General features: G+C 44.9%; 1 protein-coding gene across 1 annotated transcript in view; it reads right to left on the reverse strand.

Annotated features, from left to right (window-relative positions):
* Positions 1–7,457, reverse strand: part of tnpo3 (transportin 3) — a 158,078-nt gene extending 150,621 nt beyond the window's left edge. The window contains exon 1 of the mRNA XM_060903881.1: positions 7,094–7,457. Coding sequence (XP_060759864.1) covers positions 7,094–7,216 — 123 coding nt within the window. The 5' untranslated portion in view covers positions 7,217–7,457. The remainder of the gene's footprint in view (positions 1–7,093) is intronic.
* Positions 7,458–18,550: the final 11,093 nt, after the last annotated feature.

Consider the following 18,550-nt stretch of genomic DNA (forward strand, 5'->3'; position numbering starts at 1 on the left):
GTCCACGGAGCGCATCGTGACCGAATGGATGTTCTTCTATTTAAATGCTGTCAGTCTGATTATTAACACATTGTTAGGCTGCATATATCATACACACACTGGTTGGTTGTGTGGTTGGCAACGCAGAGGCTGAAAGGGTCTTCAGCTGGAGCAACAGAATAAAGGTTGGCCTCTGCAGCCAACTTAGTATCGGTATCAGTAGTACCGCATCGGACTGCCTTGTTCGTCTGAGCTCCACCAAGATGGGCTTTGAGGACTTTCTATTTGAGGAAGCCGCAGACCTTTTCATGCAACCTCATCTGAGGCATGTGTGAAACCTCTAATGCTTATTTACCTTTAGGCACAAAGGCGGCACGTGCTATAAAATAAAGAATTTTCTTGAAATTATTTGAGTTGACCGATTCCTTTTTCAGAAATTCACTACCTAAATCACCTGAGCTTGTCTCAACTGCTTTTTCATGCCATGACTGCACCAGAGGGCCCCAGATTTGCTTCAATATTTCAAAAATTTTCCCAGAGGAGCATACCCCCGGACCCCCTTCTTTCAATTTCTAGATAATACCCTGCATGTCAGACAGCAGGCACCCAGCTGACAAAGCACTGGACGGTTGAATGTCCACAGTAATGTCCCTGACAGAGGCTGGAAAAGTTTCAACTCCTGGATTAACCGAAAGCATCAGACAGATCGCTCAGCGAATGCAGGATGAGTGGAGTGAACATTTGTGAGCAGGTGTCATGGTCATCGCTCCAGCATGAACTTAACCGTTATGGTGAATTACAATACACCGCTCCAAATATGACAGCTGCAGACGTGATGATTACACGCCTTAAATTGGTCTTCAGTAATGCTTCATTTTTGCACTGTTTTTAGTTGCTCAAATCGAGAAACAGATAAAACGTATCAAGCAAAACGTAAGCAAAGGCGTCAAGAACAGCGAAGAAATGAGCGATTTAAAGAGAACACGATGAGAAGAGCTCAAAGGGTTCGGATCTTTAAACAAACCTGCCCTCCCTGCTGACTTAGTCACTTTTGGATTTCTTGGACACAAAGGTCACAATGCCCAACTCGGGACAGGTATCGAGAACTTGTACTAAACTGATACTTCCATGGAGAAACCATGGCCGAAAGGTTAGAGACGCAGCTTTGGGAACAAAAGGTCGCAGGTTTGATTCCCGAGACTGGAGCAAGGCACAGATCTCCAACTGCTCCACAAGCTGGATAAGAGCATCTGCTAAATGCCTGTGATGTACTGGGTGTCTATCTGGTCAGAACCCAAACATCGATATCATTACAAATAAAATCTTAATCAGAGACACAGATTGTTTTGCAGGTCAAGGGGCCCACAGGGCCCCTCCTGGGAAAAAACAGGGGCTCATTTCTACAATGGGGGGCCCAGTGATTATCCTTCAGTTGAAGCGAACCTAATGAGCGAAGCGAGCCCAATGAACAGCTGGGGCAGCCCAGGGGCTGTTTTTTTCTTCTCAATTCTTTTTTTTTTTTGGTATTAGAAGCCATATGAAGCAATGTAGATGACAAAAATCAATGCTTCAACCAAATATATTGAGATATTGTTTAATCAATGGCAATATTTTGGAATTCAACCACAGGCCACTATATATCACATCTATATTATCTCCTCCTTGTAAATTATAGCACAAGAATGGGTTTGTTTTTTGCATGCTGTGACGGTCTAATGCCGCTTTTCCACTACCAACGCGGCTGAGTTGGGCTGAGTGGGGCTGTTGGAGTTGCATTTAAACTACAACCGCGCTGAACCGTGCTGGCTGGAAGTGGGTGGACATATTGGGTGGAGTTAGCGAAAGTGGGTGGACGTCACGTGATGTCGTTAGGCGGCGCAAACAGTGACATCAGTGATCTTTTAAGCGGTAGTCTCACGCCCCGGATAGTAAACAATAAACATGGAGTCGTTAGTGTTGCTGGTCTTGGTGCTGTGGCTTGTTGTCACCGACAACGCCAACAGATACTGGCAAGAGCGTATAGATGAGGCGAGGCGCATAAGGCTTCAGAAATTCTCGTAATTCATAATTCTTCTTCTTCCGGGTTTACGGTGTTTACAGATCCCAGCGTGCTCGCAGGGCGTGTGGGCATGTGAGGACACTCCTTCTCACCAATCAGTGCACAGGGGAGTGTCTCCTCACGCCCCTAGCCCCACTCGGCTCGGTTTGGCTCGCTTCAGCCCCACTCCAAAACCGTGCGAGTTTTGGGTGCTGAGCAGGGCTGAAGCGAGCCGAGTCATGCTGCTCTGAGGTAGTCGAAACGCGAGCCGTGTCGGGCTGAAGTGAGCTGAAAAAGGGTAGTGGAAAAGGGCCATAATTCTGCTTGTCTCTAATCATCTCTACTTCTAATTTCAGAGAATCAGATGGGATGCTGAATCTTCAATCTTGGGTTCAAATTCAGGCTATGGAGCTTGAAAATTAATAATGTCTGATACTAATGATACAACAGTTGATTAAATCATCAAAATCAGGATGTGTGTAAATCTAGTATGACTAATTACCTTGGGTATCAGTTTTTTCAGGTGAATGTACTCTCTTTCTGCCGAAGAATGACAAAATAGATGTATTTTTCTTTTTTTTCTTATCCATGTTTTCTTGTCTCTTTCGAATATTCATACATAGACTAAGACGCCACCTAGCGAAAGACTTGGATCAGGTTTTACTCGCTTGGGACGCTACAAACGGGGCGGCGTAAATACACGAACGGGTCCGACGTACATTCAATATGGCGGCAGTCAAAACAAATTCATCCGATGCTGAAATCTGTTGAATATCTAGATAATTATGTTGGAAGTTGCATATTTGTGCAAGATTTTCGATATTGAGACCATGAAGTCAAGTAATACGCCACGAAACATTCCAAATAGGGTACAAAATGCTCGCATCCATATTGGCCCCTGCCCCTCTCGACAATGCGTTCATTATAGTGCGTCTTAGATGCGGGCGCGCCAACAATCAGTCTCTGCTTAATCCCTGTTCTCAGCCAGAGGACCATATTCAGGACTCTGCGATTCATTCAGACTGAGAAGGCGAATGAAAAGGACTTCCGGTATAGACCACACCCACTTCTGGCATCAACAGGAATATTTTGTGCACCAAATTGCCTTAAACCATCACATTTCACGAAACATATACAGCAGGTGACGGGGGGGTTTTTTTGGTTATTATTTATTTTAATGAAATGTTTAAAAGGGCATATTCTGGACCAATTTCGTGTTTTGTTTTTTTTTTATTTGAAAGTCTGTCCCTTTACACACTCATCCAGAAGGGTGATTTTGCACAAGGCTGTCTGTCTACAGCAGAAAAAAAATAAAATAAAACGCGTCTGGAAAAATCCCAAGGGAGTCTGGAGCCAGATTCGTGACGTCACCTGCGGAACAGCCAGCAGGCTGCGCGAGCTTTGCACGGTTTCAGTGCACAGCCTGTGTAGACCAAGCGCTCCCATTTACCCCTTTTCCACCAAATCAGTTCCAGGGCTGGTTCGGGGCCAGTGCTGGTGCTGGTTCACAACTCGTTCAACTTGCAAACCAGCTTGCTTTTCCATAGCTCGGGGTGCTAATGGGAGCCACGTCATTACGTCACTGTATACATCAGTTACGTCGCTGCGTTTGCATAAACCTTCAGTGTAGGAAATGGGTGCCCGCCCCACCGCCCGTCGCGGTCAGTTTGCAGCAAGGGCGGAATGAATTTAAGTTACCAGCCACACGGGCGGTCCCTCTTTGAGGGGGTTCATCTTTCTCTTGATATTTCATCATATTGAAGGACTTTTCAAGACATTTTCGCTAGATTCTGTTGGTTTGTTTACCAACGCGGGCGCGGCCATATTGTTTTCTCTTAGAAATGAAACGAGCGCTCTGATTGGCTGTTGCTTCGGAGGTTCAGCCGATCAGAGAGCTCGATACACACAGCTCAGTGAAATCCACCCCAAGTCACATCTATGTCCGTGACTTTGAAAACCAGCGTTCTACCACATGAGTTTTGTCAAAATATCACAATTTTGATTGTTAATTGTTCCAAATATCTGAAAATGTTGTATGACTATCTTGGGATAAAACCACCTGAACCAAAGACCTCTCAAAAAAGATAGCAGCGCTAACACTACATTATTTTTTTTTGTTAGATAGGAACTCAAACATAGGTCACACATACATTTATATACATAAACACCAGTAATAAATCATAAAACTAAATTGAATATATGAAATTACATGCATGATACAACATTACATGCATCGCCTCTTTTAAAATTTTTCAAAAATTATGCGATATTACAGCGGATTATAGTTGAAATTGGGGCAGGCGACTTTTCAGAGTCGCCTGCCCTGTGGTCTGGCTGATATTTTCCATGAATTTCCTACACTGAAACCTTGGCGCGAACATTGAAGCAACAACAATGGATGACTGCTGCTTTACTGCATCCATGATATCTCATCGCTTATTTAAAAATGACGCCCTTTCGCGGTCTTGCTATTGTTGTTCCCATTGGGTAACTTGTGTTTGATTGACAGCTACACTCAGCGATTCCCCCGGAGGCTGTTGCGGCCATTCCCTACAAGGATTTTGGCGGACTGTTTGACGAGTGACCGATCCATTGACGGTAAACAAGGATCGAGTGGACTTCAGTGGCGACTATGATATTGAATTAATTCAACAAAGTGTAAGTACGGGACAAATGTGTTGTATGTGTTGCAGTAGTGCACATTATGCAGGTGTGTTTAACGTTAGCAAGACAGCTATTATATTGGGTAGTGGAGCTAAGGCTAACATTTGACTTGCCATGAAACACCTGCATAATGTGTACTACTGCAACACATTTGTCCCGTACTTACACTTTGTTGAATTAATTCAATATCATAGTCGCCACTGAAGTCCACTCGATCCTTGTTTACCGTCAATGGATCGGTCACTCGTCAAACAGTCCGCCAGAATCCGAGTAGGGAATGGCTGAGCGTAGCTGTCAGTCAAACACACGTTACCCAATGGGAATGCATTCCTGGACAGCCCACCCACACGTGAAGTTTGTGCCAAAACTGCAAGCAAAAAGTCAGGGAGCGCAAACGAGAAAGCTGGAATCGCACAGCCTGGGCCTGCCCATCCTAAGTGTGACGCAACACGAGGACCTGTTGCGAGCTTAGTCTGGCCAGGCAAGCTATCTCCAGCTCTTCCAAGCTCCCGAAAAATCGGGAGCCAATCAACTCTGAGCATCTCCAACGGCCCTGGGTAGAGGCGTGTTCAAGGCACTGACGTAGTAGAACTGCGACCGGAAGCCATAGATCGTTTACAGGATCTATGCCGGAAGCGCTTCATTCACTAGAAACATTACGAACATGGAGCAGCGGCAAGCCTTTGACACAGCGGTAGATGCTGTATTGAAAGCATTCAACGGGAAGCTCTCATTGAAAACGGAGCGACGAGCAGCCCTGCCTGGAGGTATTTATCTTCTTCCTGTTACTCAAGCAGTTTCCGTCGCGTCACATACGTCAGAGGAAAGAGTGATGCGATTGATTTAAGCTTCGTCACAGCCTTTTCTGGCTTCGACCAGTAGCAAACTGAAGGCCAATTTATGCTGACAACCCAGTCCTCGCAGACGGCGCCGCAGACAGTGTCTGCGTAGCCCCCCCACCTTCGCAGATGCTCTGCGCGCACCTCCCAAAAATTGTGACCACCGCAGACAAGAGGGCTCTGATTGGTCCACTCTACATCCGCTGTACACGCACTTCCGCTTCCCTACTTTCCCGGTTTGGTTTGTTTTCACGACCGGCATTTTTAAAAATACGAGCGAAGATGGAGCAGCATAAAAGAGCGGTTGACTGAGGAAGTACGGACATCTATACGACTCCAGTTCTAGTTATTATAAGTAACCGGAGGATAAACACTCCACTAACCACACCCACCAACTACTCCTAGCGACTTCGCGCCCCCTTGCGTTGTGCCGGTGAATAACATCGCGCACGCCTATTACTCCCCGCTCAACGATAAATTACAACTGTCTGCGAAAAGCTATCTGCGAAAGCCTTGTCGCAAGAGCATGCAGAGGCCTTGAGGCATTTCAGGGAGGCGGGTCAACCACGCCTTTGGGAAACGGTTGGGCTTAATATCTTTGCCAGACCAAATGCTCGCAGAGCTTTGAAGTCGCGTTAGCCAGACCAGGAATCGCAACCAAAATAAATTACATCAAACAAAACTGAGAAAGACGCGGAACAAAAATAAAAGGTTTCTGAAGAGTAATGGACTGATATTTTGCACGATTACACGAATCATTTGTTTGCCAGTCTAAAAAAAAAAAAAAAAGGACTTTTTTTGTATTTTGATTTGTCGTTTTTGTTTGATATTTCAAAAGTATTGTATGAACATTTTGGCACAAAACTGATTCCATAATCTTGCTCCTGAGTTTACCAGGGATCTGCACTTGAGTGAAGGTGTGCGTTTTGTTCACCGTCGCTAGGGGGCGCGTTCTGGCTGCTCGACCCGGAGACGGTGTGCAGTGAAAAGGCGGCTTTATCCTTCATCACCGTTTCCGTGTAAACAGCTCCAGTGCGGTGACAACAGGAAATGTGGCCCTCAAAACCCACGCAAACCCAAGTCTAAGTTTTAATTCAGACATAAGAATAAACGCTGTGAGAGTGAATAAACCGGGGCAATTATAAACCGCCTCAGAGTGACACAAGGGCTCGCGCGCTCTGCTCTGTGGTAATACCGGACATGTCAATGCTAACATGCTCACTAGCATAAACTGCTCACTGTTTATTCAGCCAAAGAACACTCATGTTTTCTACCTTATGTGTGACAAAAACGTTTTAAAAAGTCAAGTAACCCGGCTGTAAACGTGTCCAAACCCAGTAGCAAGTCTGGGCTCGGTGGAGCAACAGCGAGCCCCTCGGTGTAGCAGTTTCGGGGAAAACCGAACCCCATATTAAACACTACTCCAGACTGCGCAAAAAATCATCCCATAGCCTAAAGACTAACACACGGATTATTAATAAATCATTCAGCCTGGTGGTGCAGAGGCCCGTGTCACATCCCAATCCCCCCCACCCACCAAACCAACCCAACCAAGGGTTCCTGGTTAGCCTACCGATCTCTGCAGCTCTCCCAGCCACACCGAAGCTCGCTCCTTCCCGGTGGGATTCGGGTCGTGATAAAGCGCCTGTACAGCCTGATAAACAAGCGCCAACGAGGGTTTCCCCCCGTCCATCATCTCTGCTGTGTCTGCCTCAACTATCTTTATCAACAGAAATGACAACACAGGCCTCGCTCTCCTTACAGACTGAGCGCCATCTCAAACAGTCGCAGAGAAAACCTGTGTGCGCCACAAACCCATCCGAGTAGAAACCAGCACCTTGGAACTACAGTTCCGGACGGCTTTTTACTTTTACCGTATTTCTTCATACTGCTATGAAGATTTATAACGATAATATGTACAACCTCTTTCTTTGATTATCTAGAGACTGTGTACTTTAGTAAACATTGTTGATGGAGTAAAGGGGGGGAAAAAAAGTAGGTGGTGTATGTGTGCTGCATTCAAGTGAAACGCTCCCTCAATTCGGAATTCCCGACTCGGGACTGTCTCAGTGCAGCAACTCCGAGCTCCTAGAGTGACGTCACACCAACATGGCGGCTCACAGTCTTAACAGTAAACACAAGCAGCATTATTTCTCTTTAAATGAGTTGTACTATGTATATAAGCATTCGCTTTCGATAAATCAACATATAGGACACATTCGCTTGTTAAATCTATAACGCTAACCGGACAGGTTACTGTTTTGACGAGAACAAATAGATATCACTCAGCACAGCTTGCTGCTAACAAAAGACGAACATGGCGACGGCTGTTGTTTTTTCCCACTTTGTCGTTGTAATTCCCAGTGGGAATGCACGAAGGTCGGAAATGATGTCATTTCGAGCTCCGACTTCTCACTTCCGAGGGAAATTGAATGCTGTAGAACAGTCCAGAAAGTCACTTCAGTGTATTTATTATAATTATAATTATAATTAAGCATGTAAAATTACAAACAAAAAGGCACTTTTCAAATTCTAACAAATTTCTGCCAGGGGTTGAGCAAAGCAGAGTAAATATAAAATAATCACACAAAGATCACAATTAAATAGCAATCATCTCATCTCATTATCTCTAGCCGCTTTATCCTGTTCTACAGGGTCGCAGGCAAGCTGGAGCCTATCCCAGCTGACTACGGGTGAAAGGCGGGGTACACCCTGGACAAGTCGCCAGGTCATCACAGGGCTGACACATAGACACAGACAACCATTCACACTCACATTCACACCTACGGTCAATTTAGAGTCACCAGTTAACCTAACCTGCATGTCTTTGGACTGTGGGGGAAACCGGAGCACCCGGAGGAAACCCACGCAGACACGGGGAGAACATGCAAACTCCGCACAGAAAGGCCCTCGCCGGCCACGGGGCTCGAACCCGGACCTTCTTGCTGTGAGGCGACAGCGCTAACCACTACACTACCGTGTTGCCCCTAAATAGCAATCATAAACAAAATAATAATAATTTTTAAATATGGGCGGCACGGTGGTGTAGCGGTTAGCGCTGTCGCCTCACAGCAAGAAGGTCCGGGTTCGAGCCCCGTGGCCGGCGAGGGCCTTTCTGTGCGGAGTTTGCATGTTCTCCCCGTGTCCGCGTGGGTTTCCTCCGGGTGCTCCGGTTTCCCCCACAGTCCAAAGACATGCAGGTTAGGTTAACTGGTGACTCTAAATTGACCGTAGGTGTGAATGTGAGTGTGAATGGTTGTTTGTCTGTACGTGTCAGCCCTGTGATGACCTGGCGACTTGTCCAGGGTGTACCCCGCCTTTCGCCCGTAGTCGGCTGGGATAGGCTCCAGCTTGCCTGCGACCCTGTAGAACAGGATAAAGCAGCTACAGATAATGAGATGAGATTTTTAAATATACAAGGAGCCAATAACAAATCTACATGAGAATAAGAGGGAGGAAATGAATGAATGAATGAATGAATGAGCAAATCTCAAATTAACTTAAACATATCAAGCAAAGAACACAGCTTAAGGGCATTTCTACTGTCCATAAGCTTCAGAAACTTACCCAGGAGTTTCAACTCATTCAGTGTATTTTGGTCCAGATCGTGGATGGAGTAAACATTAAGCTTAGTACACAGGGTTTCCAAAGAAACAGGATATTTCAGACAAAAATGCTTCTGAGGCTGTAGAAGGCTGATAACCTTGAAATGGGTGATGATTCCATGGGCTTTCACAGCTCTGAGAGTGTAGATGAACGAGTTATTTGAGCATGGTGGTGTCGTGGTTAGCGCTGTTGCCTGACAGCAAGAAGGTTCTGGGTTCGAGCCCAGCGGCCGACGAGGGCCTTTCTGTGCGGAGTTTGCATGTTCTCCCCGTGTCCGCATGGGTTTCCTCCGGGTGCTCCGGTTTCCCCTACAGTCCAAAGACATGCAGGTTAGGCTAATTGGTGGCTATAAATTGACCGTAGGTGTGAATGTGAATGGTTGTCTGTGTCTATGTATCAGCCCTGCAATGACCTGGTGACCAGGGTGTACCCTGCCTCTCACTCATAGTCATCTGGGATAGGCTCCAGCTTGCCTGCGACCCTGCACAAGATACGCGGCAACAGATAATAGATGGATAGTATATGGTTAAGGATTTGTGGCAGTGGGAGCGTGGTCGAATGTATAGATGTGAGAATATAAATTCTCCCATCTGTGAGATGTAGACAGAGAGGAGGCAGGTAGAACCAGCAGGGAACATGTAATGAGTCTCACCTTTGTGATATTGCCAGCAGTTTATGTATGTGTCAAGTCAAGCCAAGTGTATTATCCTAATTCCGGTGCCTGCAGCGTTATCATATGTTGTAACAAGTGAGCCAAGGCATTGCTGAATTAAGAAATTGTTCATTCTGGAGTGTTTTGCATGCTAACATAATACATTTTATCAAGTTATTCTAAATCAGGTATTGTTACAACACAAGCTCCACAGCTGCAATGTGCATCATTTTTTTATCCTATGTTGTGGTAGACTGGCCAAGGCCACGATTGTACCCTATTGAGTGTTGTGCTCGTTTGCACCTGCAGCCTGTATCAATCTTTATCTTGTACTGATTGGCTCCAGTCATTTTGAATCATGTATTGTATGCTCTGAATGCTGTGTTGTTCACGACATATCACTTCTAATCATACAGTATGTTTTGATTCTTTCTGAATTGACTGTTCATACTGGAAAATTTGTCTCGGTTGATACAAAATATGAGAAGCGTGAGATGTACTGCCCAATAGAAAATGTTGAAGTGATATGGCATGACATGTTAACCGGTGAGATTATTTGTATACACTGTGTTTATTTTAAAATGAGAACTTCGTGATTTTGAGTCAGTTCACTCTGCAGACCGAACTCGGCCTTTATTAATTGATTTAATAAAGGTCTAAACTTTTCTGCAACCTCTTTGACTTTGAATAATTTTTGCTTGGGAGAGTTTCAGTTTTGAGAGTTTCCACGACATCAACTGGTGAATTCTCAGGCGATATGCTATTGACAAGGGCCTTATACAATTCTGCTTTCTCTCATTAATTCAAGTGACATACCTTACAGCCTGCAGTTCAATATTTAAAGGAATAGAACATGCAAAGTAAATACATGCATGGGGTGGTAGCTTGTACTATCGAGAGCCCATAAGAAAAGTTTCAGGCATGTTTGACCGTTTATAAGAAAGTTGTGAGCGTTTTTGTATCGCTGCTCTAATGCCACCAGGAGGCTGCCATGTTGCCTGTTGGAAGGGCGATGCGTGACGTCATTTGGGTGCAAGGCTGAGTGTATACTTCAGGACTGAAGGGGCAAAGCCAAAGGTCTACTAAGGTGACAATGTCAGATTTTTTTCACTATACATCTGAAATAATGTATTAATGAGCTGCAACCCTGACTTATGGACAAACCTGAACTCTTCACCTGTAAAACAAAGCTGAAACTATGTGTTATACGGCTCATTAGCACACTTAGTATGCTCTCGACTCATTCATGAAAAACTTCATCAAGACGTCCCCAGGCTAGCCTACCGTATTTACCGTAGTAGACAGTCCAACCCCCGCGGCAACACAGAAAGAGGGTAAACAAACACTGCTTTACTATACAGGATTCATGTGAATATTACAGGAAGATGCACATGTACAAAAAAGGCGGAAATATTGCCAGAAACACCCGAGCTGCTGGTATGGTATGGATTCATTTGGTAAAATCCATACATGTAAAAAGATACCGAGGACAGCACAGCATATAAAATACACTTATTTCCAGTGTGGTCCTCTTGATGACAGCAGGAAACAATAAAATATAAGAGACAATAATAAATTGACAAAATTGTATAAACAATGATGAAAGTCATAAACAAAAAATATATGCTGACTGTAATTGTCACAGAGTACAAGTAGATTACAGAAACAGCACCAAAATTATTAAAAATTAGTTACAGTGGGGCAACAAAGTATTTAGTCAGCCACCAATTGTGCAAGTTCTCCCACTTAAAAAGATGAGAGAGGCCTGTAATTTTCATCATAGATACACTTCAACTATGAGAGACAAAATGAGAAAAAAATCCAGAAAAAAAAAATCACATTGTCTGATTTTTAAAGAATTTATTTGCAAATTATGGTGGAAAATAAGTATTTGGTCAATAACAAAAGTTCATCTCAATACTGTGTTATATACCCTTTGTTGGTAATGACAGAGGTCAAACATTTTCTGTAAGTCTTCACAAGGTTTTCACACACTGTTGCTGGTATTTTGGCCCATTCCTCCATGCAGGTCTCCTCTAGAGCAGTGATGTTTTGGGGCTGTCGCTGGACAACACAGACTTTCAACTCCCTCCAAAGATTTTCTATGGGGTTGAGATCTGGAGACTGGCTAGGCCACTCCAGGACCTTGAAATGCTTCTTACAAAGCCACTCCTTCGTTGCCCGGGCGGTGTGTTTGGGATCATTGTGATGCTGAAAGACCCAGCCACGTTTCATCTTCAATGCCCTTGCTGATGGAAGGAGGTTTTCACTCAAAATCTCATGATACATGGCCCCATTCATTCTTTCCTTTACATGGATCAGTCGTCCTGGTCCCTTTGCAGAAAAACAGCCCCAAAGCATGATGTTTCCACCCCCATGCTTCACAGTAGGTATGGTGTTCTTTGGATGCAACTCGGCATTCTTTCTCCTCCAAACATGACAAGTTGAGTTTTTACCAAAAAGTTCTATTTTGGTTTCATCCCAGTCCTCTTCTGGATCATGCAAATGCTCTCCAGCAAACTTCAGACAGGCCTGGACATGTACTGGCTTAAGCAGGGGGACACGTCTGGCACTGCAGGATTTGAGTCCCTGGCGGCGTAGTGTGTTACTGATGGTAGCCTTTGTTACTTTGGTCCCAGCTCTCTGCAGGTCATTCACTAGGTCCCCCCGTGTGCTTCTGGGATTTTTGCTCACCGTTCTTGTGATCATTTTGACCCCATGGGGTGAGATCTTGCGTGGAGCCCCAGATCGAGGATTATCAGTGGTCTTGTATGTCTTCCATTTTCTAATAATTGCTCCCACAGTCGATTTCTTCACACCAAGCTGCTTACCTATTGCAGATTCAGTCTTCCCAGCCTGGTGCAGGTCTACAATTTTGTTTCTGGTGTCCTTTGACAGCTCTTTGGTCTCGGCCATAGTGGAGTTTGGAGTGTGACTGTTTGAGGTTGTGGACAGGTGTCTTTTATACTGATAACGAGTTCAAACAGGTGCCATTAATACAGGTAATGAGTGGAGGACAGAGGAGCCTCTTAAAGAAGAAGTTACAGGTCTGTGAGAGCCAAAAATCTTGCTTGTTTGTAGGTGACCAAATACTTATTTTACCGATTTTAAAAATCCTACAGTGTGATTTCCTGGATTCTTTCCCCCCATTCTGTCTCTCATAGTTGAAGTGTACCTATGATGAAAATTACAGGCCTCTCTCATCTTTTTAAGTGGGAGAACTTGCACAATTGGTGGCTGACTAAATACTTTTTTGCCCCACTGTATATACACATCATAAAACTGGGTTTGGAATTTACTCCATAAAAACTGTTTCACCTGTTTCTTAAAATGAGCACGTTTGACTAGATTGCAGTGATCAAAGTCGGCTATTCCACAAACAATGCATGGCCATATTCGACAAAATGGACCATAGCGCCAGTGACATTTCTTCACTGATTTCCTCGAGTATTTTGGACAATGACACGAATAACGATGATGATCATGATAAACAAGCATTACCATATCAATTGGTTACACACAAGTGAACAATATTTATAGAGTTGTTTTAGTTAGTCATTACCGAGGCTGGTGGCACAGTGGTGTAGTGGTTAGCACTGTTGCCCCACAGCAAGAAGATTCTGGGTTCGAGCCCAGCGGCCGGCGAGGGCCTTTCTGTGTGGAGTTTGCATGTTCTCCCCGTGTCTGCGTGGGTTTCCTCCAGGTGCTCCGGTTTCCCTCACAGATCCTGCGATCCTGGAGAACAGGATAAGCGGCTACAGATAATGGATGGATTACTGAGGCTTTTCTGACAACACTAAATCAAAGCAAGACATCCAATAAACATCAAGCTGCTTAGGTGCATCAGCAATTATTACATTTATGCCCAAAGGAACTCAAAATAACATATCATGCTTAATAAAAAGTTAGGGAAGCCATAAAAAGTGTTTTCTTACCCTTTGAACTTCTCTTTTGCGGACTACTGACCGTGTTGTCTTGTCCGCTTTTTGGCTGAAGATTGTGGGAAGCGCATCTGGATTCAGCGCATCTGGATTCAGCACTGGCTTGTACGGTATTCCTAATGCCAGTGCATCCAAGTCGCTTGAGTGAAACAATTTTCTTCAAAACGTTCTGAGCACACGAGCTGCGAAAAGCAGTGTTTGTTTACCCTCTTTCTGCATTGCCGCAGGGGTTCGACTGTCTACTACGGTAATTACGGTAGGCTAGCCTGGTGACGTCTGGATGAGGAAGTTTTCATGAATGAGTTGAGAGCATGCTAAGCGTGCTAACAAGTGCTTATGCTGCCAGAAACGTGTAAAAACTCACGCACTTGCCTCTTGGACAGATTTAGGTAAGTCAGATTGTATGCAGATCTGTTTGTAGGTTGTCTAGCAAGGTTACAGTCCGCAGAACGAGGTTGTCACGGCAGCACTACTTGGGATATAAATATGAAAAGTTACCTCCCCCATTCAGTCACATAGGAGTAGATCAGCTGTTCACTATTCCCTCGCTGTTTATCAGTGACATCAGTATTATCTTTCTCCCTCCACTTTTTTGTTAGAGAAATGGAATCTCAATTTTTTTCATGTAAACTTTTCATGAAATAATCTCCAGCCAGGGGCAGCTTCAAGTCTTACTCGCTATGAGGAGCTTCAATGTCTTGCACCCAAATGACGTCAGGGCGCTGCTGGAAACGATTGGGGGGATTTTTCTCATCTCATCTCATTATCTCTAGCCGCTTTATCCTGTTCTACAGGGTCGCAGGCAAGCTGGAGCCTATCCCAGCTGACTACGGGCGAAGGGCTGGGTACACCCTGGACAAATCGTCAGGTCATCACAGGGCTGACACATAGACACAGACAACCATTCACACTCACATTCACACCTACGGTCAATTTAGAGTCACCAGTTAACCTAACCTGCATGTCTTTGGACTGTGGGGGAAACCGGAGCACCCAGAGGAAACCCACGCGGACACGGGGAGAACATGCAAACTCCGCAGAGAAAGGCCCTCGCCGCCACAGGGCTCGAACCCGGACCTTCTTGCTGTGAGGCCACAGCACTAACCACTACACAGCCGTGCCGGGGATTTTTCTGATTGGTTAAAATATTTTCAATCGCAGCCTCAATGAAATCATCCATTCTGCATAGAAACTGACTTTTGGAGATAGATCTCTTAGTTGTGTGAGCTCCTTATTTTCAATTATTCATATGAATCGTTAGTTTATATCATAATCTATATTCATAACTGTATTTTAAAAATGGGTTTTCTTTTCTTTTAACTTGCTAGTATAGGCTTCTAGGGGTCATGATTTAATTTGATACAGGATACTGGCTTCATGATTTCAAATGTGATTCTCAGAATATTTTCAATAAAAGTGGAATGAATAAAAATTATGACTGAAAAGCTTCTTTTTTATTTCTGATTCATAAACAATGCAAAACAATGTACAAATATACAAACAGAGGTTTAATATTGGACACAACATTTAATCCAGGTTCACCATTCTGCAAAAATAGAAATGAATGTATAAATTCTCCCAAAAATTTGATTGACCAAACAAAATCCCTGACCAAGGGAACATTATCAATTGAAATATGATTAGCTCTGTAGCAGCACCTCAAGCATGAAAAATAGAGCTCCAAAGTCAGCTAAAGCAGCAAAGTCCAGTTGTGTGCAGGGCATCCAGTGGTCAGAGTTCCAGAGTGAATTACAGAGTCCAAACTGCCAACCATACAGGACCTGTACATTCAGAGAAGCAGCAGGAAGGCCCAAAGGATCATCAGGGACCCCAGCCATGGACTGTTAACCCTACTTCCATCCACCAGGGGTTTCCAGAGCATCCAGACCAGAACCAGCAGACTCAGAGACAGTTTTTATCTTCAAGCCATCAGGATACTGGGAATGCCCAATTCTTGAGGGAAATTCCCCCACCCCAAAGGGTGAGGGGGCAGGGCCCTCCACACTCTCTCCCTCCCCTCATTGATGCACACACCCTACACCAGGGGTGTTCAAATTGATCCATAAAGGGCCGTGTGGCTGCAGGTTTTCATTCCAGCCATGCAGCAGCACACCTGACTTGGCTCATTCAATCAACTGAACTGTCTTCACACACTCAAATACTTGCAGCCACACCCACCCTTGATTAAAGGGTGGGTGTGTCAGTTGATTGAATAAGCCAAATCAGGGTGCTGCTGCATGGCTGGAATGAAAACCTGCAGCCACACGGCCCTTTATGGATCAATTTGAACACCCCTGCCCTACACCATGCTACACTGGTAAAGGGCTCATCCACACACATTCCTCAACACTGAAATATCAAAAATCCCAGTTCTGTTTGTAAGAATCAATGGCTCTTAGTCCCCCAGCGACAAAATTAAGGAGGTACTGAACATGTAAATGAGGTTTTTGAGCTGTAAACTAAATGATATGACTGGACTGTGATGAAGAACATCAATTTTTTGATGTTCTGACAATTTTTTTATTTTAAATATTCAAATTGTTTTAATTTTGACCCTTTTCTAAAATAAAAATTAGCATTTTATTGGTGGCGGCATGGTGGTGTAGTGGTTAGCGCTGTCGCCTCACAGCAAGAAGGTCCGGGTTCGAGCCCCGTGGCCGGCGAAGCCTTTCTGTGCGGAGTTTGCATGTTCTCCCCGTGTCCGCGTGGGTTTCCTCCGGGTGCTCCGGTTTCCCCCACAGTCCAAAGACATGCAGGTTAGGTTAACTGGTGACTCTAAATTGACCATAGGTGTGAGTGTGAATGGTTGTCTGTGTCTATGTGTCAGCCCTGTGATGACCTGGCGACTTGTCCAGGGTGTACCCCGCCTTTCGCCCGTAGTCGGCTGGGATAGGCTCCAGCTTGCCTGCGACCCTGTAGAACAGGATAAAGCGGCTAGAGATAATGAGATGAGATGAGATTTTATTGGTTGATCAATACCATCTACTGGTTAAAATCATCCTGAACCTTGCAAGCCTCATCCTGACATAGGCTGTATTCCCATAGTTTTCTTCTGCTTCATTTCCTAACTGGAAATATCTCAGTGGCCCCCATGATAAGAGCTGTTGGAATTCTCGAAACACTAACGAAAAGTGCTTCAGTGCTTTCTTTCCGATCTCCTTTAGCACAGGGTCCACTGGACCATCCTTTACAAATGGAAAGGAGATAATGCCGTCTGACAATTTCTTGTGGCAGCAATATTCACACAAACAAATAATTATATAAATAATTAAATATTATATAATTAATCATGCAATTATTGGGATTCATGTCAATAAATATGAAAGGACAGGAACATGAGCGGGCTGGTGTAGTGGTTAGCGCTGTCGCCTCACAGCAAGAAGGTCCGGGTTCGAGCCCTGTGGCCGACGAGGGCCTTTCTGTGCGGAGTTTGCATGTTCTCTCCGTGTCCGTGTGGGTTTCCTCTGGGTGCTCCGGTTTCCCCCACAGTCCAAAGACATGCAGGTTAGGTTAACTGGTGACTCTAAATTGACCGTAGGTGTGAGTGTGAATGGTTGTCTGTGTCTATGTGTTAGCCCTGTGATGACCTGGCGACTTGTCCAGGGTGTACCCCGCCTTTCGCCCGTAGTCAGCTGGGATAGGCTCCAGCTTGCCTGCGACCCTGTAGGACAGGATAAAGTGGCTAGAGATAATGAGATGAGATGAGATAATTAATCATGCAATAATTGGGATTCATGTCAATAAATATGAAAGGACAGGAACATGAGCGCGAGCAACCATTCTCAATCATTTCATTCCAGTTTTGAGACTGGTAGACTATATTCCATTTTTATTTCTATTCCAACTTTTGTAATGAAGTAATACTTTTCATTGTGTTGTCCACATTTATACAAGCCTGCATGAAGCAACACGATAAGAACACATGGGGTGAAGATGTGCTTTGTGTAGTCCATCTTCAGGACAGTATAGTTTCACACAACAGACTTGCATCAATAACACGCATCATTGCGTAATTGTGTAGCCAAGTGTAAGTGCAGTTGGATTCATTTAGTACCGCAATTATCCTTTCCTACATCCTTTAAATTCTCCTTCACATCTTTCCTTGACCACATGATGTTTTCCATCGAGGTCAAGGAAGAGTGGTTCGGCTGGATATAGGCCTGTGGACATAGGCTGGATGTGGCAGCAGGGGCATGGCCAAGTGTTGGTTTATGAATGGAGGGCGGGGCCAGGGAAGGTGAGTGGTAAAGTCAGTACACCTGTTGTCAATTAATGTTGTGTGTATGCGTGTGTGTTTGTTGCAGTGATGATGAACAGAAAAGGAAGGAGAGAGTGAAGAGAGGGGATCTCTCCCAACCAGAGTACAAGAGTGTGTGTGTGTGTGTGTGTGTGTGTGTGTGTGTGTGTGTGTGTGTGTGTGTGTGTGTGTGAGCAAGCAAACAAGAGTAGTAAAACTGAAAAAGCAAGCAAGAAGTGAAAAAATAAAGTCTGTGTTAACATCAGTTCCCGCCTGCCGCGCTTTAGTATTCCACCCACATCAGGGACATACTACAGTGGTGCCAAAAGCCAGAATACTAAGGCGAACCACCCATGGAGTCCTCCCCACTCAAGGACCTTATCCATGCCCTCACTGCCGCCCAACAGAGCCAGCACCAAGCACTGATCACCCTCCAAAAGGAGCAAGAACAATGCTTCAAAGTCTTGCTGCTGGCCCAACAGGAAGACTGCCAGGTGTTCCAGCACCTGCTCGCATCGACGGGGTCCTCGGCTGCCACCACTGCGGACCCACCCCATGCCACGCTCATCAAGATGGGGCCGCACAATTATCCAG

This window comes from Neoarius graeffei, chromosome 21 (assembly GCF_027579695.1).
Source record: "Neoarius graeffei isolate fNeoGra1 chromosome 21, fNeoGra1.pri, whole genome shotgun sequence".
Taxonomy (NCBI): Eukaryota; Metazoa; Chordata; class Actinopteri; order Siluriformes; family Ariidae; genus Neoarius; species Neoarius graeffei.